At 47.0% G+C, this 23,154-nt stretch overlaps 1 protein-coding gene across 1 annotated transcript in view; it reads right to left on the reverse strand.

The window, feature by feature from the left end:
* LOC147684260 (putative cation-transporting ATPase 13A4) overlaps nucleotides 1–23,154 on the reverse strand; it is a 190,033-nt gene that overhangs the window by 15,538 nt on the left and 151,341 nt on the right. Inside the window, exons 21-26 of the mRNA XM_086944971.1 lie at nucleotides 16,764–16,806; nucleotides 12,169–12,278; nucleotides 10,736–10,832; nucleotides 7,667–7,739; nucleotides 3,012–3,186; nucleotides 306–514 (exon numbers count right to left, since the gene is read on the reverse strand). Coding sequence (XP_086801097.1) covers nucleotides 306–514; nucleotides 3,012–3,186; nucleotides 7,667–7,739; nucleotides 10,736–10,832; nucleotides 12,169–12,278; nucleotides 16,764–16,806 — 707 coding nt within the window. The remainder of the gene's footprint in view (nucleotides 1–305; nucleotides 515–3,011; nucleotides 3,187–7,666; nucleotides 7,740–10,735; nucleotides 10,833–12,168; nucleotides 12,279–16,763; nucleotides 16,807–23,154) is intronic.

The raw sequence follows: 23,154 nt of genomic DNA on the forward strand, positions 1-23,154 counted from the left end.
AATCCTTGATAAATTGTCTATGAGATTAGGATATTACGGTATTCCCTATTCAGTATTCCAGACTACATCCACTTGACCGTCTTGAGGATGGACCTGTGTAAATAGTCTGTAGGAGGTGAAGCAGAACAAATAACCTCATATTTCATAATTACTTTTTACCCTCGAAGGACCGTACCACATTCCAATAACTAATAGGCACAACCTCGGTGTATGTCAGATCTTCGTTAGAGATTTACCCTTCCAGTGTGTAACGCTTTATAGAAGATGGTACTCGCTCACGGCATATGGCGTTGTGTGGTACTCACAGTTTCTGTACACAGGTTGTCTGAACGGTCGCCCTTTGGAGAACACAAATGCAATGATCACCAAGTTGCCGGTGCTGAGTAACCAGAGAGTGGTGTTTTCAAAGCTTCTGTGCGCTATGAACACGTGGTCGACCGTTTCATTGGATGTGACGTTCTTCACCAGCGACACATTCATAGAATGTAGATTCCCCATTCCTGTTAGGCACGCACTGGAAGAAAGGAAACAGTTTCAATTTTTCAATTGATAAAAATATGTGATCATTCATCTGTCTGTCACAGCTCTGGCTGGATTAATCATGTTGTAGCTTAAATTGGCTCCTTAAAGAGCACTTTAAACAAGGTTATGGGTGCGTGGTACCTTATGCTAACTCCGGTATTCTCCTCATCGCTTCTGGTTGAGACAGGAGACAGAGGAGCGCTCTGCCTCAACTGGGAATTCTTTTTCTAAATTTCAGGTATTCCTCACAGATGAATGGTGATTACTGAACTCAGCCATCAGCATTTGGTTATTGCTGGACATTGATCTCATGAGGTCAGCCATCTCAATACAGGCATTAAATATGAACATTCATAAAAATACATTTTAAATGATAATACTAACACTTTCCTGTGTATGCGCGGTATTGATCAAATTAGGACCAGCTGCAGCCTACATGCTCAGAGGATTACAAGCCATGGAGGGAGTCTAGCAAAACACAACATGAGCACACACTGTGAGGACGCTGAATAATGGGAACCCTTTATCTGCCCATTGAAAGGCCACTCACAGGGAGGCTTTATTCTGTCACAAATGTGAAAGCTGGTCTCTCATTCTACACACCCCATGCCTCAAAACTCATTCTTCCCCAGGCAGTGAACCTTGTCCTGGAGGTGTCTAAAATGCCTGTTTCTCCTTAACAGTGATTTTAATTCTCAATAACGTTAAACAGAAATAAAGCAGAAGCTGCTCCAAAGTGAAGCATTCTTTTAGAAGTTGGAAGGCCTGCCACCACTCTTTTTCCTTTCTGCATCCAGTGTGACAGTCATTCACAGGACGCAAAGCAATGGTCTATCTGCTTGGAAGGAATGTCCAGGCATGTCAGTGTCAATGATTTGTGTTCCTTGCAGGAAGTAATAACGCTGGCCTGCTGCCATTTAGAGCTATGGCGGTAGGGGACGGGCATATTGGTTTTGCCGAAAGAGCTTCCGCCGCGCTAGCGGGAGCACTTTGGGGCATAGCAGCGATCTGTAAGAATGGTTGGCAGTCTTCAGTCAGGAGGATGGAAGTGACCGCATCTGCCCACCCAGGTGTCTGGGGCCACCCGCTATACTCTAAATCATCCCGTAAGTTTTTCAAACTTACCAACGGTAACCAGCCGTGCATGTACATTCCACTTGTCTTTGTACTTCTCAAGAGCGCTTGTACCCTTCCCTTACTTAAATGCCTATCCTCTTGTACCCTCCTACTTTACCCTTTTTTTAAATCTTATCTTTTACTTATTCTCCCGACCCTGTCCACTTCCCCCGTCTTCTACCCCCACTACCTTCTTACCTTTCTCTTGATTGCATGTACTTTTCCCACGAAATTATACTATCTTTATGAAAAGGTATTTCATAATTTTGCCATTTTTCCAACATGAGGTCTTTCAGCCTGATTTTGTCAGGGTCAAGTCAAGTCAAGTCATAACACTTATATAGCGCACTACATACCCAGAGGGTTTCAAGGCGCTTAGGAAGGGGAGGTGGATTATTTGTCAAATATCCACGTTTTAAGCTGCTTTCTGAACGCTAGGTGATTCTGGGTGAGGCGAAGGTAAGCGGGGAGTGAGTTCCATGTTTTGGCAGCCAGGTATGAGAAGGATCTGCCTCCCATGGTGGTCTTGTTGATGCGAGGTACAGTGGCGAAGGCTTGGCTGGAAGAGCGCAGTTGGCGGGAGGGGGTGTAGAAGGACAGTCGAGAGTTGAGGCAATCTGGTCCGATGTCGTAGAGTGATTTGTGTGCGTGGGTAAGCAGTCGGAAAGTGATTCTCTTATTGACGGGTAGCCAGTGGAGGTCTTTAAGGTGACCAGAGATGTGTTCGTTGCGTGGGATGTCTAATATGAGCCTGGCTGAGGCGTTTTGGATTCGTTGTAGTTTCTTCTGGAGTTTAGCGGTGGTACCTGCGTAGAGACTTTCTTTGTGTTGGAAAATTGAGAAAATTGTGTTATACTGAGCAAAACAAGCATCGGAAAAGCCATAAAGCTCTGGCTTTAATGTGCTAACTCATGCAGGCACACATGCCATCTCTGATCGCCAGACTCATGTATTGATGAGGAAGGCAAAAGTTACTCTCACCCAACCCCAAAACATCCAAGCAGTGTGGGGCTGGTCCATAATCTGCTCCCTGTAAATGAGAGTGTGAGGTCCCGAGGGGCCCTATGCCTCCCTTTGGCCAGCTCGTGTGAGGGACCTAGAAACAATGGTACCATAGTTCAAATTGAAAGATATTGGGATTCACAGAGAGCTTGGAAGAGCCAGGTCCTCTGCAGTGTATGGCTTTGATTCTACCTAACTTACACATGTGAGACCTTACCTACAGAATCTAATAAGGACACAAGATTCACTTCCATGTCAACAATACAAAGCCTTTTTTGGTTTTCTGTGGGAATGTCAGTCTTGAGCAGTGGTCCTCAATAAACCGAGTTGTTTCCTGAATGTTTGAACTCCTCTGCAGATTGCCTGTTTACCTGTCCACGTCGGCCTCACTGTACCACGCCTGCCGCTGTACCATGAAGAAGCCGTAGATCATCACGGCTAAACTGAAGCACATGTTGAACACCACCGAGACGAGGATGGGAGGAGAGCACAGATGTGTCGGCGGTCTATACCTGGCCAGTCTGGTGGCCGGCGGATTCAAGCTCACTGAAACAAGAAACATGCTTTAATTAAATAATGAATATGGTAGAAAATCATATGTAAATCAGTTAAAAAACACACTGAAACAAGTTTGATAACGACTTATATAGTATATTTATCTTAAATGAACTACAACTTGGCAATCTACCGATCCAATAAATATTAGGTGTTAGTGTTACTTTGGCAATAGTACTCAAATTAGAATTAATACTGAGTCAGCCAAGCAAACATTTTAACTTGTGTCCTTTGAGGCTCAGAAGCCTCTCACTTTCCTTCACCTCTGGACCCACTACTGTACACAATGTGCCAGATTGATCAAACTTCCAAGCAGCGCAGAAAGACGGCGTGCAGCGCTGCGTGAAAGAGAGAGGGCAGGATTGCACCACTTCTATCAAGATACAGTGCATTCCTGTCCTCTGTCTGCACTGGCGCAACATTAGCAGCCTAGCACCAATGCAGGCACCCTTGCACCATGGGTCAATGATGCCCAGGTTACAGGCAGGATTGTTTTTGCGCAGGAAGGGGCACCTTCCTGCACAAAGGCAATAGTTAGAGGCATGTTTCTCTTGCTAAGTGTGGTGCAGGATGCAGAACACTTAGTAAGAGGAACAGCAAGGAGAAATGTTTCTCCTTGTTGCACCTCTGGTAAAAACGCAACCAATTCTCATGCATTCCAGGGTCGACCAGTGCTCGTAAAAATTGAACTTCTTCAGAATCCATGAGTGGATGCATGGGAACACCCATGGTCCACCCTTGAAACACCTCCACCATGTAGAGTGACGCAAGGCTGTGTTTTGCACTGCCTTGCGATACTCCATGCTTACTAAGCCATGGACGGCCACTCAAGGTGGTCCTGCGTGGCTTGGTAGATCTCTTCTAGGATTTCATCACCGTTGCGTCACCTTGCGTGGCACTACAGTGATACAAAACTTTGATAAATCCGGCCCAATATTGATTGGGTCACTTATATCGCATACAGTGTTTCATTGCAATAAACTAGATTTATGCTGAGCAAGTTCCACCACAGATATAATTCATGCAAAAATACCTGGAACAGCCCACATCCCTCTTCAAGTGGATGGCAACAAACAATCTATTGTCCCGGAGGAACATTCTGGAACATAAGGCGCATGGAGGAATATTGTGTGCAAACTGAGGGCCTCGTTTATGAGGAATTGGCGTAGGGCAGCGCCGTAAGTCTTCTTGCTGTGCTGCCGACGCCAATGTGAAAGGGCAGGAATACAACGTATTTATGAAATACGGGGATTTCTTGACTTTCCCCCCTGCACTGGCGCACAATGGGCTGCCGAGCACCAACATAGGCATGCTTGCACCATGGTGCAAGGGTGTCTGCGTTGCATGCAGGATTGTGTTTGTGCAGGAAGGGGCATCTTCCTGCACAAACACAATCCTGCGAGGCATGTTCCTCTTTCTATGGGTGCTGCAGAATGCATCGGCCAGGGAAGCGACCGCAGCCCATCGTAAAGGCTCCTTCCCGACACGACCGAGCAAACCGCTGGCGTGTCCGTGATTGATCTTTTCAACCGAACACGGGGAGATTGATCCCCGGTCCAATCGGAAATTGTTTCCCCATAAAAATGGGAACGCAACACCTGCTGTTCCGGTAGTGATCCTACACTCAACGCTCTGTACCTGGCCGGCACCCACCGTGCGCAGGCTGTCTCTCATAGCTATCATGGCTTTCAATATTTAGACATTATTCAGTCCTGATGATGATCCCTGTGATTCTTTAAGTGGGATCGAAACGCCGTTGACACTTAAACACCATATACTGTGAAATGTATAAATTACTGTGTTAACCTAGTAATGGTGTTATTGTAATTTCTGTTATGACAATATCTACAGAAAACAACAGCTTTTGCCTAAAAACTCTGCTCTATTCTCTACCTACCTTTCTCACTATGACAATCTGTACATGTTTGGGTACAGGCTTGTGCCCTTCTCTATAGAATTGTTGAAGTTATCTTTTCAAAACATTTCCTCTCTAAAGTAAAAATTTGACCTCTGTCCGGCTGGACAAGTCTTACTTAATATAGTTTCCAACCTGTACCTTTAGTGGCACCTGATGTGGGAGGGAGCACTGGGGACTAAGGAGCGTAGAGAGTCCACAGGCTGTATACATGTTGAGACCTCATGGGGCAGGGCTCACACTTGAAGCTAAGGTGCATAGAGAGGAACACTGAGTGCAAGTTGCACTTGTGGTGGGACGTGATGTGGGAGGCTGCACAGGAGACCAAAGTGCATAGAGAGAAACATGGTTTGCAGACTGTACATGTGGTGAGACCTAATGCAGGAGGCTACATTGGCGCTTTAAGGGCATACAGGGTAACATTAACTGTATGATGCATGGAGAGGAACATTGTGTACATATTGTACATAAGGTTGGACGTAAGGTGCATAGAGAGGAACAACGTGTGCAGACTTTAACTGTGGTGGGACCTAATGTGGGGGAGCACACTGGAGCCTAGGGTGCATAGGTATGTGAGGTGACACGTGATGTTGAGGGCGCACTGGAGCCTAGGGTGCATAGGTACGTGAGGTGACACGTGATGTTGAGGGTGCACTGGAGCCTAGGGTGCATAGGTACGTGAGGTGCCAATTGATGTTGAGGGCACACTGGAGCCTAGGGTGCATAGGTACGTGAGGTGACACGTGATGTTGAGGGCACACTGGAGCCTAGGGTGCATAGGTACGTGAGGTGACACGTGATGTTGAGGGCGCACTGGAGCCTAGGGTGCATAGGTACGTGAGGTGACACGTGATGTTGAGGGCGCACTGGAGCCTAGGGTGCATAGGTACGTGAGGTGCCAATTGATGTTGAGGGCACACTGGAGCCTAGGGTGCATAGGTACGTGAGGTGACACGTGATGTTGAGGGCGCACTGGAGTCTAGGGTGCATAGGTATGTGAGGTGACACGTGATGTTGAGGGCGCACTGGAGCCTAATGTCGATATAAAGGGACATTTTGTGCAAACTGTAGACATGGTCTGGCCTGTTGTGGGGGGGACAGTGGGGCCCTGGAGCATGGAGAGAAACACCCTCCACAACTTGTACCTTCCCTGGGTCCATAATAAATGTTGATTGGATATGATAATGGGGCTGTGTCGATTCTATAATTCAGGCTTCTCCAAAGTCGGTCCTGGAGGGCCGGATCCATGCCAGATTTTTAAGATAACTACATTTATCTAAATGAGGATCTGCTAAAAATCTGGCATGGATCCGGCCCTCCAGGACCGACTTTGCAGAACCCTGCTATAATTGTGTGCACATGCGGGTGCTGGTGGCTTACACTGAGTGCATGGGTGGTAGGAATGAGTGCACAGGAATGATAGGTAAAAAGATGGTGCAAAGCAGATGGGACCTCTTAGTGCCAGTGAAGGGCCCCCAGGCTGCAGGAGGTATAGAACTTACATCAGCGTGCAGACTATTTATGCAAAGCAAATAACACACGTTTAAGGCTCCATCGTTGAAGTGTGGTGTGCAGAGTCTGGGAGTGGGGGATTCAGGAACACCTTTAAGGTACTATTGACAGACGTGTTACTCTAGGCTTTTTTTAATGCTCAGTCGTGTGCTGCTGTGCAGGCTTTTCTGTCATTTAAGAATGCTGGTTATAAGGTAAACCCATTGTTTAAACTATTTGATTTACTGTACACATACCTGTCTTTGTGGTCCCAATGTTCTCGTAAATGGCTGTATTATTGTGCCCGCATTTGAGGTATTGCACATACATGTGCCACAGGGCACAAAACAGGGCACCCTTAGAATGAGACATTGACACTGAACTTAATGCAAGGCAGTGTTTAGTGCACTTCATGAGTGTTTTGATGGTTGCTTATTGTGCGCAGCCAGCACAATATTGCCAGAACTAATTTCTATTCTTAATATGTGTTTATGGTTGAAAAACGGTTGTGAAAATTGTGAATGGTTGCCACTTGCTAGCCCACTTTACACCACTCACTGACAAGCAGGTTACAGGAATAGTGCCAGGTGGTTTCCACAATGTCATTCTGTATGTTTTTCTTGGCCACCTTGCTAAGTGCTTTTTCAATACAGATAAAACCTCAAATTCTTGAGGCACTATAGCTACGACAGATTCATAAGCGCTCTCTAGGCCATGGACACATGTGTGTCGAGGGAGTTACTTGTGTGGGGGGAACCTGTCCTAAAGGCAGTGTGGCGCTATGTAAAGAAATGTGCTTCTTAGCATGATTACACTCAGCCTTTTATCCTCGCAACATTGGTAAAATGAGTGCCACTGTCTTGAGCAAAAATAAGCATCTGATATGCAGCACCATAGACCTCTTGGGTGTGAGTGTGATCTACAAATATAAAGGCTTATGTTATTGAGTGCAAGGAGGTTTGAGTAACAAAAACACAAACTGACCCAGTCAGTCTTTTTTGACAACTGAAAGATGAGACATTTACAAACATTTGCTTTGTGAAGGTCTGAAGCAGGCTCACGTACTTGTTAGAAAGACTGGAAGGGTTATCGCCAGGTCTTGGATGAGAAACTGGTAGTTTCCGAACAAATTCCGTTGCTAAAAGAAGTAAAGATTGATATCAGAGAGTGAGAAGACATTAATTCCAAACTAATGCATGACATCATCAAGTGTCAGATAAGGGATATCTTCCCTTGGCTCTTATATATATATATATTAATAAGTAGCAGCCCAGGCTGAAGGCCACGTCTGCCCACCCGAATCAGTTACACAAGTCTTTAGAATACAGGGTGCCCATGCTTTGGCCCTTACCAGGCACCTTGTGTGTGGCCACTGGTAGGCCACACACGAGGTAAAAAAGAAAGGGTGCTGTCAGAACAACTCACCCCCATTACAACACAGGCATTACAATGAACGCGTCATTATCACACGTTTCATTACAACACAAGTCATTATAACAACTTGCTTTAGGGCACTAACCCCCAGATGCATCAACAACCCAATTTGTGATTCCTTAATAGCGAAAAATACCGATTCGCTATTAAGGAATTGCAAAATGGAATGCATCAAGAAATGACTTAAAAAATAGCGATTTCTTAGAATTCCTTAATTGCGACTCGCAAATTGCGAGTCACAATTAAGGAATACCTCCCCATTCATTCATATGGGCCTAGAGGCCCATAGGAATGAATGGGAAGACAATCTCAATTTGCTAATCGCAATTAGCGATTCGCAAATTGAGATTGCGATTTCAAGGGTGCAGGGGTGTCCAAAGGACACCCTGTTGCACCCTTGAAATTGATATGTGCACATATGTTGCGTACACATACACATGCCCTTAGGGCATGTGTGTGCGTAACATGAATCTTTGAAAAATGCACATTAGTGCATTTTTCAAAGTTTTTGCAAATAACCATGAAGTTGTACTTCATGGTAATTTGCGTGCCCTATTAGCGATTTCGCTATTTTAAAAACTTTTATGCATTGCATTTAAGGAATCTCAATTTGAGATTCCTTAAATGCAATTAATTGCAATTTAGCGATTTCTAAAATTGCAATTTTTGAATTTGGGATGATGCATCCCAAATGCCAAAATACCGCTCGCAAAGGGGCAGATTCTGAGAATCTGCCCCTTTGCGAGCGGATTTTTGTTTGATGAATCTGGGCCCTAGTGCTGGATTTTAAATCCAACGCCTTCCCTACTGCTGCACAGACTGGAGTTGGTATGGTAAAATATACTATTCCAAACTCCAGCACCTCCCTAAAGCAAGTCATTGTAATGCCTTGTATTGTAATGGAACGCGAGGTAATGGCGCATTCATTGTACAGCCGCGTTCGAAAGGCATGCCTTGTAAACACATTAATGAATATGTGACCAATTCAAAAGAAAGACATGCAGGTTTGTTGTTGGGTTGGTGGAACCGTGCAGCAGGGATGGTATTTATATATTTATTGAAAAGTAGTGTTGTAGGGTGCGGTGTGTTGCTATTCAGTAATATCGGAATGCGGGGAAGTTCAAGGTCAGAGTCGTGCTGGCTCCGTAACCGTTTCCCAAATTGTCTTCACTGCCCCTGTTCTTAGAGAAACTTGACTAAAGGGGAGTGTGGAAGGTTCAGTGTTCAGAGCAGCCTGGCCTTCATGTGCTCATCTTCTAGGTTGAGTTCAAAGGTGTTCCAAAGTCTCGGTCTTTGCACACCTGGAATCCTGAAAGGTTGTAGGTGGAACGAAGCGTAGGTCACTCCTGGGATTGTAGTGATACATACACTCAATATCTGCCCATCGGATCAACACATCTACTGATAAGGGACAAAGAACAGGTAAGACGCATTCTACAAAACTTAACCCCAAAGTAGAGTTGGTAGATAGGACCTGACCTAACTGTCACCTGTGAGGCATGATGGGATACAGGGTGGACAGTGAGGTTTTTCAAGGTACAGTACCAGTTTTCTCTACTATTCTTTGAATGGCTGCCTTTTGGCTAACAAGAATAGGATGAGGCTAGAATGGGGTGATGAAGAGTGGCAGGGTCCACTCAGGGCTTATATGTGAAAAGGTATGAGGAATCCAACTAAGTTGAAACAGTCAAGACTTACAAGTAAAAACACGAAGATGGGCAAAGGGCACTAACGATGATCTTCTGAGGAAACAATCAGACAACTTCTTATTTGTTGGATAAAGTACATCTTTTGGACTGCAAAGTTAGTACAAAGTGCTGCGTTGGGATTTACCTTCCACACAAATCAAGATTTGCTTTGGAATGTTGGCTGCTAAGATGCAAAGATGTGTGCATTGAGACCTGGCAGGCTAGAGGGCACAAGTGCATGGAGAGAGGAGAACAGCGCCTCTTCTCATTCATTCGGCTCTGTTTTTCACTCTCCCTTCAGTTCAGCGCGGAACAGCACTTTTGCTTGCTGCGCTGCCTTGCCTCACATTTCAGTAAATTTCTCTCTTAGTGTTTCGACCAGTGAAGACATTTGTTGTGTTGGGAACTTTTCCTGCAATGCAGAAAGAAGGCTGTGGGTGTTGCCGGCTGTGCCCAATCGAAAGAGACTTCAGTGCTCAAGGGGGGTGGATGGTAATGTGGTGGCACTGAGTGGAAGTAACTCTGATCCATACGCTTTGTGTTTGATGGTGTTGAGTGTTCAAAGCTGAGGATCATGGGTGTACCAGCAATGGATCTGGTCACCGGAGGGGGGTGTATCTACAGAAGAAGGTGACTAATGCACAGTGGAGGTAAGTGTACGTTTATTTGAGCGGCTCTTGTTAAAGAGGACCATGAGTCCACCCCACAGCCCTCTAGAGGCATGTCATAGTCAGAGGACTGGATCCAAACACGATTCGACACCAGTCTCTGGTTTTTGATCCTTCCTCAGGACACTTTATTTTTGATCCTGAAGACTGACGCCTCCAGAAGATACAATGAAACTCCTTACTGAGAACCGACCTCAATGTGTCAGCGCTCGCTGCTGATATACCAGTGTGGGATCAATGTTGGTGATGAAAGGGCCTACAATGTATGGAAATGATGACGGAATATTGACATTGAATGTATAGTTTCATAGCGCATGAAAGTGTTGTGTTGATTTCAGACTTACCCAGTAGAGGATGAGGACGGCCGAGTATATGATGAGTCCGTACAGCACCATATATCTGAAGAGGCAAAATGACGTCACGAGCGCGGCACGTCCTTCTCTGGCGTCACAAAGAAACAAAACACAACTTTAGATTGGCGTGTGTTATATGAATACACAGAATTCGGCAAGTCCAGGAGACCACGGCACAATGCATTGTAAAACATTTTATCCTCATTGCCATGCTTTACTCGTGTTAGTTTACCACTTTATTTCCAAGAAAATACTGATAAAAGCATTCGCAAAAGCATTCTTGCAAGTTTACGAAATTAGTGAGCACAAAATATGACTGGATTACTGTTACTCATAATGTTGGAGCTGTTTCTCTCGAAACAGTAAAGGGCTTTTCTTTGGCAGTTGCACAAGTATTCATGGCAACAGGAACAATTTGAAAAAGAAAAGAACCGGTCTGATCTTCCAAATGTTCACAAATTCTGCCAAAATATTTTAAGAGGGCAACCATCTTGTTTCCATGAACATCACGTAATTCACAATGTAAAGAAAAATATGCAAACTGTTGCTTAACCCGCATAAAAACGGGGCTCACGGTGTTGGCCCTTTCTTTAAGGAAGTTAAAGTAACAAAATTGTACAATCTTCCTGACTAAGAATACTAGGGAAAAATCGAAGAATGTAGGGGTGTATTCGGAATTTCAGGAAATTACACCAAATAAACGTAATAATTAGACCTGGGCAGAGTTTGCGGAGTTCTGCGGGAGCAAAAAATTCCACGCGCTACGCAGAATTTCACAAATGGTGGAGTGCCTCAGGTTGTGCCTTTCATGCAGATTTTTAGCACCGGTGTGTTTGTCCCGCACTGCGAAATCAGCGAAAACTGCACCAGGCGCAGTACAAGAGGGCGCTGCTTCTTTTGCCACTCGAGTTGAAGTTCCTCTTGAGCGGCAGCTCCCTCAACATGAACGGAAGGTTTTTCAACGTGAGCTGTAGCGACCATCCGCAACCGCCCGCATTGAGAAATCATGCTGGGAGGTGGTCTAGCGTTGGATTTTTCTCGCTCGCCAACTTAACGTTGACGAGTGCAAGTGAGGAAAAAAGCGGAATGGAGCTTTTTGGAATTCCTCATGCTCCTCGGAGTGCAGAGTGCGGAAAACTCTGCAAACTCCGCAAGAGTTCACTGCCAAGGCCTAGTAATTATGTAAAATACAAAAAAGGTTGTGGTTGTTCGTGGTCTTCCGACCCTATATTTTTAGCGTGAACAGCTCTGCAAGGGAGCCATTGCTGCATTATTTAAAAGTGTGAAAATCTCTGCTAGGCTAGCCAGACAGGCCTGGAATAAATTAGAAACTGAAAATGGCAGTTAGGGGCTAGTCCCATGTCTGGCAGGAACGGTGCCTGTGTGCTAGCCACATAAACATAAAACTCAGAGCGTGAACTTACTTGACCAGCTGCGCCACACACTGTATGTTGTCTGTCTTGGACGTGAAGGGCGAAGCCACGGAGGCCTCCTGCTCCGACAGGGAGATGCCAGCGTGCGCCATTTTCAAAGCCTAGAAGAAACACAGCATTTTCAAACTAGTGAGTGTTTCAAGAGAATTTGATACACCAAAGTGGTGCTGAAGATTACGTTGGCTGCGTGCCATTAGAACCCTTCAAAGCACTATAAAATTCATATTCTACTAGTTACGCACATCTGCAAGCAATTTTGTAATCATCCTGTATATTGCCCGACGTCTAGGAGAAGCTGACAGATGCAATAAGCACTTGTCTAGGACACATCCAAATTAACCTCCCACTTGGGTCAGCCCTGAACAGTTACCCTCTAGACAGCAGTGGAAAATCACTGAATCCAAATTGCCTTTGATCAAAATCACCAGACACTGATAGTGCCCTAGATTCAGTGACCATCAAATGGCACTCATCGTTTAGCTGCCAGTGGGAGAGAAGCAGCAACAGAGCTAGTGAAGCACTTGCAGACCTCCTCCCGAAGGGGGGATACCCCACACCATGAAGCTTCACACACATCGGCAACACCGCTACATCGGGGATATCCTTTGCACCGAAATATAAATCCCATAGGATATAATGGAATTTATATTACGGCAGACGGGACATCCATCACCGTTGTTGAAATATTTCTTGATGAGCCTGGGCCTGGTAGATAGACAGTGAGTGGAGTATTAATTCCTCTTTGGTGAGAGGTGTACAGATGGAATTGGGGAGGTTTGGTAGTGTTGTGATGGGCATGGTGATAGCAACATGATCAGAGGTGCTTATGGTGAGTGCACAGTGTGTGTGTGACAGAAGAAAGGAATGGGATACGTCACAGAATAGATGGGAGGGAGTGGGTTTTGCTGAGTGCAGGAGGAGTAAACTATTTGGATCACATGTTATTTTTATTGTGCCAAGATTGAGCGCCCAATGCGGCAGGGAGATGGGGTGAACATGACCTCAAAGACCAGGTGGAGGATGTGAGAGAGCGCAAAGGAGGCAGAAGGAAATGACAATTTGGAACTTGGAGTGAAAACTATAGTTGATGAATCTGCGTTAGAAGAAGACAGGCGCATCTCTAGGATTGTGATGTCCCGCGAGGCAGGCAGACACATGGAGGAGGCCGGCACCTTCGTGCTGTCCGATGAACATGACATGAGGGTGAACATGACTTAAGCCTGATTGAGATGTTGGTGGTAATGGTCCCGCCCTCACTTTTTCCATGAAATCACCGCCCGTCTGCTTGGCGGTGCTCCAACTCTATTTAGATGTTGGCGGGTCTAAGTGTGAAAGACAGCCAGAGTCTCGCCAACTCCGCCAGGAATTCTCACCCATGTCGGCAGCATCATAGGCAGTAGTGGCTGTCGTTGGGAGTCGAAACAAGATTACTGCCGAGATAATCCTGATTTGGCTTTCCATTGAGGCAACTGTGGAGGGACTATCTCCTCCTTTGAGTTGGTGGAATTGAAGGAAAAGAGGTACGATCTTACATTTTTTCCCGTTTTCCACCTTTGTTTACAAATTGAACCCCATCGTCCCGGTCCCTTCTTTGCAGCTCTGAATCCACCACAATGCCAAAAGACTCCGTTGTCACCAGGATATAAGATAAGCAGCTTCTACAAATGTCTTACTATGAATCGTGGGTGGACAATTGCTATAGTCTTGTGTATTTTTGCATTGCTCTTACATAAAACTTTTCCTTATCTGTAATGCAGTAGTGTTCATTTTCCAACTTATCATGGTAAATTGAACACACCTGTATGGACACTTAAAAAAATATATTGTTTTTGTGGTGGTGGTGGATGTTGTCCTTGTGGTGCCTGTCGGAGTGTCGGTATGCATTCAATAGTGTGTGTTGGTTGTTTATGCAGCATGCAATATTTAACAAAAAGGGGCATTACACAAAACCCTCCATATGTTTTTAGGCAAACACAACATATGTGGATTGACACAAAAATAAGTTGTTCGTACCAGTCTGCACTAGACCAGGGTCTCACTCCATCAGGAAACCGCCGCTAGGCAATTTCATCACAACAGGGAAATCGAAATCAGCTCGGCGCAACCCAGCCGTCTTGAAGTCGACGGAGTATTATTAGCCAGCTGCGTCGACGGTAAACAGTCTGTCGATACAGACGGCAGTTCAGCCAGCACACATCTAAATACAGCGGGTGGGACTCCGCCAACTCAATGGAGTATAGGCTAGAGTTAGGGTTTTTAGTAAAACAGGAAGAATGGCGCTCAAACAGATGTGCGTAGTGTTTCATATGTATCTGAGTAAATACAGTGCTACCAGGTCGGGGGATTTACCCTATAACCCCCGGATGTGTGTGAGTCGAGAGATCCACACTGTAAAATTAGCACTGTCCTGGACACACATTGTGAGGATATTTCAAAGTTAGTACAATTATGTTCACGTATTACCAATGCGGAGTTGGCTGGTTGTTTTGATTTATTACAGTCGTTGCCTTGTGATAAATCACTTTTTCTAAAAACGTACACCGGTGTCGACCTCCGCATTGTTAATACGTGAACGTAATTGTACTAACTTTGAAATATCCTCACAACGTGTGCCCGGGACAGTGCTCAACTCAATGAGTACTTTACTGGGCCGCCATGGAGGGAGGACAGGAGTCCCGTCAAGATCTAAATCAGGCTGTAAGTCTGTGTGTATGTCTGTGAGTGCAACCCCATTGTTAGGGTGTTTCTGTAATGGCTGAGAATTACAAGGGGGCATAAGGGCGTGCAATGTTGGTGGTCCTTGTGGAAATTGACCAGACATTTATCAAGCAGAATGAATTAGTTTGGGAAGGGATTGATACTTCAGCATGTTGACTGTTTACCAGGTGGATATGACGAGGTCAGGTTAGGGTCTTGCTTTCCTGCTGAGAAAAAGGTGACTGAGCAGGGGGGCATGGCAAAGCACTGAATATGAGTAAGGATGGGAGATTGTGAGGTATGTCTAGACTCTTGCTCAGTGTGAGACTCAGAGGCCAGGGGCCATCCCATGGCCCAAAGGGTGCCTCAGGTGGGATGATCAGTGTGGTTTGCAAGAGGGCTAAAAACCATTGGCTGTGAACAGGGCTCCAGCGAACTGCCCAACGACAACACAGTTTGCAACCTGTGAATGCACTGCTTGCCACATGGGCACCACCGATTGGTAAAACAGTGAACAAGGTTTCACTCGTTCTGTTTTTGAGGTGTGCTGTCCGACATTAAAGCACTAATGTAGAGAAATATTGTGTTGAATTAATTCACATAAAGCGATACAGACGAATAAAACGGGCACTTAGCGCTGCACGGCACCAGCAAAACCCATCATGATATGGCCCCAAGATGATATTGTAGATCAAAATTCCTAATTGTTGTTCAAAAAGTAACTTTTACTTTTGAAGGTAAATGTGTAGCTGTCACCTGGTGTCATGATGATATTTGGCGTACCGAGCGTCAGCATACTCCGATCTCACCCTGACAGTGTCACTTCCGACCCGTCACAGAAGAAGGGTAACTGATCATCTTTTGTCCGAAGAATCTCTCAGGCACCCTCAGTCTTGACCGTGCCAGGACTCAGATGACCGAGAGGTCCGGGAAGAGCAGAATATTTTGGAGGAAGATCTGGAGCACTATGGGAATTTTGTGGCGATCTAAATCTAAACTGTAGGAGTACATTTCATTCAGAGGTCATCATGTCGATACCAATAAAAGTCTCAGTATCCTATCTTCTGTTTCTTTCCTCGTAGTGAAAATATTACCCCACCTTCAAGTATCTATACTACTATTATAAAGAGAGAACACAAACCTTTCAGCCAGGTAAACTCGAAAAGTACACCACCAATCAAAACACCCAAGACATCTTTGAAAACCTCAGGGCAAGCAGAAGGACATAGGCTATTAAAAATAAAAAATATATGTTGTTTAAAAAATGTCGAAATAAAAATAAAGTAGTCCCTTGCAAGTAGCGCCGGCCGCGACGTCTGCGTGATGACATAATTTGCGTTTGCGCTCCCTGGCAACACTTCCAGGAATGGCGCCGAAGATTGTTACCTGCTGGGAGGACTGCCGAGGCCCTGCTTGCTGCTGTGCGAAGTGGCGGCCTGTGCGGGCGGGGCGCCTGGAGAGTGGCGGCCTGTGCGGGTGAGGCGCCTGGAGTGTGGCGGCCTGTGCGGGCGGGGCGCCTGGAGCGGGACCGGTTGCTGAGGTAAGGATCTCCGGGACACGGGCGGGAGGGGGCCGGGGCGGGAGGGGGCAGGAGGGGGCGGGATTGGGCCGGGGGCAGAAATGCACGGAAGCCTCAAATGCTGCCCGCAGCCCCTTTCTGCCCCAGGCAACGCTGGCGCGGGCTGCTAGTATATTTATAAATCCTGTATATCAAACCCACTTTCAGAAATGTATATTTTTCCAAGAGGTACTAAACACTGTCCCTCTGCAAAGAAGAATGACATTTATTGTATCTGGTGACTATTTCATATCATTCACTCTCTCAAATGTAAATATCTTGGAAGTCATCACTTTATTGAAGACGATGATCTCAGTAGTTGTCTACTCACCCCACAGTCGTTTGCTCCATCGCCGCACATGGCCACAACATACCTGAAATAAAGAAGCCACACTCAATGCGACATCATCACTTCCCTTTGCCACAGCTCAACAGATACTATGTCTTTCAGAAAATATTGACCCAAAAATAGCCTTTCTGATCAGCCTTACATATCAAAGTCTTGTAAGAAAGTACAGATTTAAGTTAAAATAGCAACACTGAAGAAAATTGTTCGATGGCTTTTTCAACCTTATTGTTGTATCTGAATATTCAGGTGCGACTTTATAGCTAAAGGATACTTACCACACCGTCGGTGTGGTATTGTTTAAGATGTGAATTTCACATGGGACGAACAGGTTTCTTCTTCTGAGGGGTCAGTTGAATGGCAGTAATTCCAAGATGGCTGAGCCCATCTCTGTTCAGGTCCTTACAAATTAGGGAGCCTGTATACGAGCCCCTTGCACCGCCCGTTTGTTTATGGGAAAAAGTGATGTACCGGCGGCGCAAGGGGCTCGTAAAAAATACCCTAGGTATCTTCTTCGAAGATCTCAACCAAGGTATAGTAATTCCAAGATGGCAGCTCACCTCTCTCCTTGTGTCATTATTTTCAAAGTCCTGCTCATGCAAGCGTTGGTTGTATTGATACGTATTGGATGCGATCAGTGTATCGTGATCTTCTTGCCCCCAAAAGGGTTTAGAATGGAAGTCCTCAAGCCCAGCACTGGCTGCTATGAGAACCCACTTCCATCACTCTGTGTTAACAATGTTTTGCTGATACAGATATGCACCTGGTACATGGGAAAATGGCAGGATTGCTAGAATATTGTCTGGATAGTTGTGCTTTAGAAGTTTCTTAAAAGACTGTAGGGCTCAGTGTGTAAAATGATGTCAAATGCTGTTCCTGCAGGGCCTAGCCCCCATGGGTGTTCTACCACTTTACCAATGTTTTATTATCACCCTGCCACATTTTGAATCCAGAACATGAGTTACCATTATGCCATGAAGTTGGGTATGGATAGATGAGTCAGTGTTCTAGATTCGGTATTTGGGCAGGATGATTTGCGTACTTCATTACTTTGGTGTACGATCGCCGCCAAAGCTGCAGCGATTAATCGAATATTTGAATGTTCAAGGTAATCTTCTGCGTGTGGATTGGGTGATCCCAAGGGAAGGGAGGATGGAGACACATAATGTGTGTGTGAGGACATTCACCCATTAACATTAGTCAAAATCAATTTAAGAGCTAAAAATAGATAAATAGCAGGAAATTAAGAGGGAGGGTAGCATCTCATGTACAAAGCTTATTTTGGGGGAGGGGAAATCAGTGGCAAATGGTGCAATTATATGTATGCACATGAGACCAGCATAATTATCCAGAAATGAATTGGGCTTAAGGAGGGAAATAAAAGACAGAGCTTCCCTCTGCGTCTTGTCCCTTTGAGCTGTGCCATTTGATGGGATTCAAAATAAGGACTTTCAAATAACTGGTTGCTTTAAAGTTAGGTGCTTCCAGTCTGAGATCGGAGCTCCTTGCTTTGAGTGGGGCATGACTAAGTGTGAAGCCACCATGTGAATCCATATGACCAACGAGTCAATGCTCTACTTCATGATCCAGCCCATGTTCAAGTCCTTACTCCAGCCCATGCTCTAGCACATGCCCCAGTCCCTTCTCCAACCCATGCTCCAGGCCATAATACAGCCCATGCTCCACCCTAGCTCCAGTCTATACTTCAGCCCATGCTCCAGCACATGCTCCAGTCTATACTTCAGCCCATGCTCCAGCACATGCTCCAGTCTATACTTCAGCCCATGCTCCAGCACATGCTCCAGTCTATACTTCAGCCCATGCTCCAGCACATGCTCCAGTTCATGCTCCAACCCATGCTACAGCCCATGGTCCAGTCTATGCTCCAACCCATGTTCCAACCCATGCTCCAGCCCATGCTCCAGCCCATGCTCCAACCCATGCTCCAGGCCATAATACAGCCCATGCTCCACCCTAGCTCCAGTCTATACTTCAGCCCATGCTCCAGCACATGCTCCAGTCTATTCTTCAGCCCATGCTCCAGCACATGCTCCAGTCTATACTTCAGCCCATGCTCCAGCACATGCTCCAGTCTATACTTCAGCCCATGCTCCAGCACATGCTCCAGCACATGCTCCAGTTCATGCTCCAACCCATGCTCCAGCCCATGGTCCAGTCTATGCTCCAACCCATGTTCCAACCCATGCTCCAGCCCATGCTCCAGCCCATGCTCCAACCCATGCTCCGGTCCATGCTCCAACCCATGCTCGAACCCATGCTCCAGCCCATGCTACAGCTCCTGCTCCAGCCCATGCTCCAACTCATGCTTCAACCCATGCACTAGCCCATTCTCCAGACCATAATCCAGCCCATGCTCCAGACCATGCACCAACCCATGCTCCAGCCCATGCTCCAGCCCATGCTCCAGCCCATGGTCCAGTTCATGCTCCAATCCATGCTCCAGTCCATGAGCAAGCCCATGCTTCAACTCATTTTGCAGCCCATGCTCCAGCCTGTACTCGAGGCAATGTTCCTGCCCATGTTCTAGTCCATGCTCAAGTCCATGCTTCAGCCCATGCTCTAACCCATGCTCTAGGCCATGCTCCAGCCCATGCTCCAGCCCATGCTCCAGCTTATGCTCCAGCCCATGCTCCAGCCTATGCTCCAGCCCATGCTCCAGTCCATGCTTCAGTCCATGCTCCAGAAAATGCTCCAGCTAATGTTCCAACCCATATTCCAGCCCATACTCCAGTCCATGCTCCAACTCATGTTACAGTCCATACTAGAGTCTATGTTCCAGTCCATGCTCCAGTCTATGCGTCAGCCAATGCTCCAGCCCATGCTCCAACCCATGCTCCAGCCCATGCTCCAGTTCATGCTCAAGTCCATACTCAAGTTCATGCTCCAGTCCATGCTCCAACCCATGCTCTAGTCCAGTTCATGAAAGGGTAAGAAGTGCCTTCAAGGGAATTTGTTTATAAAGATAGCTTTTTAAAGTAACCTATATAAACTTATGAAGACAATTCAATGGTCCTCTAGTGAAGTCAATTCTAGATCTGATTCTCTGCTAATTTAGGTCAGGAGCACACAATGTTATTGTTGGATTTGGCCCTTCTGGCAGGTTCACCCCTAAACTTTTTGCTTTTAATGGTGACCTGGTGATGGTGATTTTTTGGGTTGTGCGCACTTTCACTGTGTCCCAGTGGAAAGTGCGTACGCACTCTGAGTGCGTGGAGTGAGGTTGGCCTGCCCTCCCATAGGAATGCATGGGGAATGTCTGTGTCCCTGGTAGTTCCTGAGGCGTGAGGTGTGCATGCTCGAGTTTGGTATGTGCAAACTCGTGTTATTGAATGCTTCGCAATGATGTATGTGGCATGATTGTGTCTTGTGCGGAAGTGCCACTTCTAGGAGTTGGCATATTAGTGTAAAATATGCCTGGCGTGTGATTGGCTGGAGCTGGCTGGTGAGCCTGGCTCCAGGAAGTCTGGATGGGCCTGCCCGGTGGTGAGTGTGAGATTAGCATGCTGATGGCTCGGGAGGGCTGCACCTGGTTCCTGAATGGGCTGGGCTTTCCCCACACAATGCTGGCTCCACCCCCTGTGGTGCGACTGATGACCCTAGTCCTGCCAGTGAATGAAAAGGGTGATTGAGCACATCAAGAGTGCTCACCAACCAGCTGCGACTGGTTTCTCCCCTCACCCTGTGCCAGAACAAAGGATTTACTAGTATAAGAAGGGGCTGTGTCCCCTTAGAGGTTGTTCTCTGCCAGGATCCTGCCTGAGGGGCCTGCTGCTGTTGCTGGGGCCAGGAGGACTGCCACTTGGATTGTCTCCCTGCCTGGAGACCCAGTGAGCTGGCTCTGGGCCCAGCCTTGCCCCCCCTGCCTGCTGTAATTCTTGGAGGACTTTTGCTGTACTTGTGGGCCTCTAAGCGCCTGGAAGCGCTCTATTTGCTATTATAGCACTTGGGAGCGCTGTATCTTCTCTGCCGGTGCCCACCCGGCATTTGGCCGCTTAATTGCCGCCCTCGAGGGATTCCCGGCGTGGGAGCTCATCCCGCTTATTTGCCGATTTTGAAGCCCCTGGCGAGTGCCCACCTCGCCAGGGACCTTGCCAATATTTTTATATTTTAACTCAAGGGAGCCCACCCCTCAGTTAATTCATCCCCCGCCTGCAAGTGCCTAGGAAGGGCCGCCGCGCTGCCCACGGCGACCCGGAAGTGTTTGGCCGGCCGGCCAATTGCGGCGCATCCCCGGGGAGAAGGACCGGAAGTCCCGCCCCCGCAGCCCGAGAGAGGAAGTCGGAAGCTGCCTGCCGGGGCTCCCATGTGAAGGGAGAGCCCCGGGGAGAGAGAAAAGGAGAGCCCCGAGGAGCGGGAGCTCTACGGTGATCCTACGACGCCACCGGAGTCCCCAGCGAGGCTCTCACAGGTGAGAGAGCCCCACCCACCGTCGTGAGCAGTACCCGGCCCCCAGGAGCAGGACCTGGTGAACAGGAGGGCGCTGCCTCATCGGAGAGCCAGCGCGACGTCAGAGCATCCGCCCTCGAGCCCGGTGAGTGTGAATGATTCAGAAAAGGGGGTGGTGATGAACAGAGTGTCTGAATTGAGCAGACCACTCTTACCCAGTCAAAAGATCAGGGCTTGATCCATCACCGTTATTTATCTCACTGCCCCATCCCAGCTCAGAACCTGGCTATATGCAAATCAGTCTGTCCCTGGCCCAGTGCATCATGGGAACAGGGCAGACTAAACTACCAAGCCAATTCTTCACCAGAAAGGAGACAAGCTACCGGGGACCGGTTTCTGGCATTTCAGCCGTCTTCGGCCCGGCTTGCTTGAATCCTGATGGAGCAGTGAGAAAGGGACTGGGCAGGGGGGAGAGCTCCAGACAGGCCTGTAGCGCCTGAGATGCCGCTTTGTTCTTAGAGCCCATGAGGCTCATCCAGCACCCTGGGGCATTGTAGTTGTTTTGCCCATGAAGGGCTCCGGGGGCATATTTTCTTGCCGCCACAGTTGTTCATGGGTCCCCCGTGAGGGACCCCCCTGCTCCCCTAGTGAGGTGGCATATTTGTTTCACGAGCCCAGAAGGGGCCCTTGAGTGCCACTGTTATTTAGAGCCCTGAGAGGCTCAGAGGGGGCATTTTTTTGTGCAAAGAGCCCAGCGAGGCTCAAAGGGGCCAGTCCTTTGTCTAGAGCCCAGCGGGGCTCCAAGGGAACAGCTGGTTTGTGCAGAGCCTGGAAGGCTCCAATGTGGTCCCCACCCTTGCTTCCCAGCTGCCCAACACCTCGTGGGCAGCTGCCACGTTTAGGCCCCTGACACTGGGACACAGGGCGTCCCAGCCCTAGAGAGGCCAGTTGGCCTAGGGACTGCCACAGGTTGTGACTAATGTGATTTTTGCGCAATTGTGTTCTTTTCCTTACACCTCTGAATGTTTTTAGGCATCATGTGTTTTCCTTCCTTACACCGCTGAATGTAGGATCTGCATCATTTGTTTTCCTTCCCTGCACCTCTGAATGTGTTGGTTATGCATCATGTACCTTGTTCCTTACACCTCTGAATGTATGTTATGCATGATGTGTTATGTGCTTATACCACTACAGGTATTGTGATACTTAGGTGGTTGTTTTTCTCCTAGTACAGGTGGTGCTAGTGAGATCCTGGTTCCCTGCGTGACCTGTTCCTAAGGTGGTTAGGATTGCGAAGGTGGTACTTACCGTTTACCAGTAGTTACTGGTTGTGTGCTTTATGTTCTATTTTGTGCTACAGTGATTTATATTCTATGTTCTAAGTGCTAATTATACCTTCTGCTCAGTTCTAAAAGTGCCTATTCCTGACAGTGGTCCATGTGGCCCTGTCTTGTACATATCCCCTGTAAATTCTGCCCGTGCCTGTTCGCACATTGTAAAGTGTGTGTTTTATCTAATGTGTTTTGGTGTAATACAAAGGCTATTTTTATATATAACCTTGTGTGGAGTTTCCTTTGTGGTGGGCCTTGGGTGTTGTTGCTGGGGTGCGTGCGCAAATACTTAACTCACCTCGCCTCCAAGTTTAGCCTTGCTGCTCGCCCCACGTTACCTAGAGGGTGAGCAGGGGTTATCTTGGCGTGTAACTCCCTTGCCCTGACTTAGGAGTGGTGGTCTCTGACTGACTTTGGCGCAAGCCCTGGCCAGCCAGGGATCCCATTTCTAACAGTTATACAACATAAAACACACATAAAAGAACAAACACTAGGCGGGCGTAGAAGAAAATCTTGAATTTATCTTTCAGTTAAAAAGGTAATCAATTTGACATACAAATATATATATATATACAGGCCTACAGGTACATTGAACTTAAATAAATAAATCACTCTGTAGGTCTAGATAACACCTTTTC

Source organism: Lissotriton vulgaris, chromosome 11, assembly GCF_964263255.1.
Source record: "Lissotriton vulgaris chromosome 11, aLisVul1.2, whole genome shotgun sequence".
Lineage (NCBI taxonomy): Eukaryota > Metazoa > Chordata > Amphibia > Caudata > Salamandridae > Lissotriton > Lissotriton vulgaris.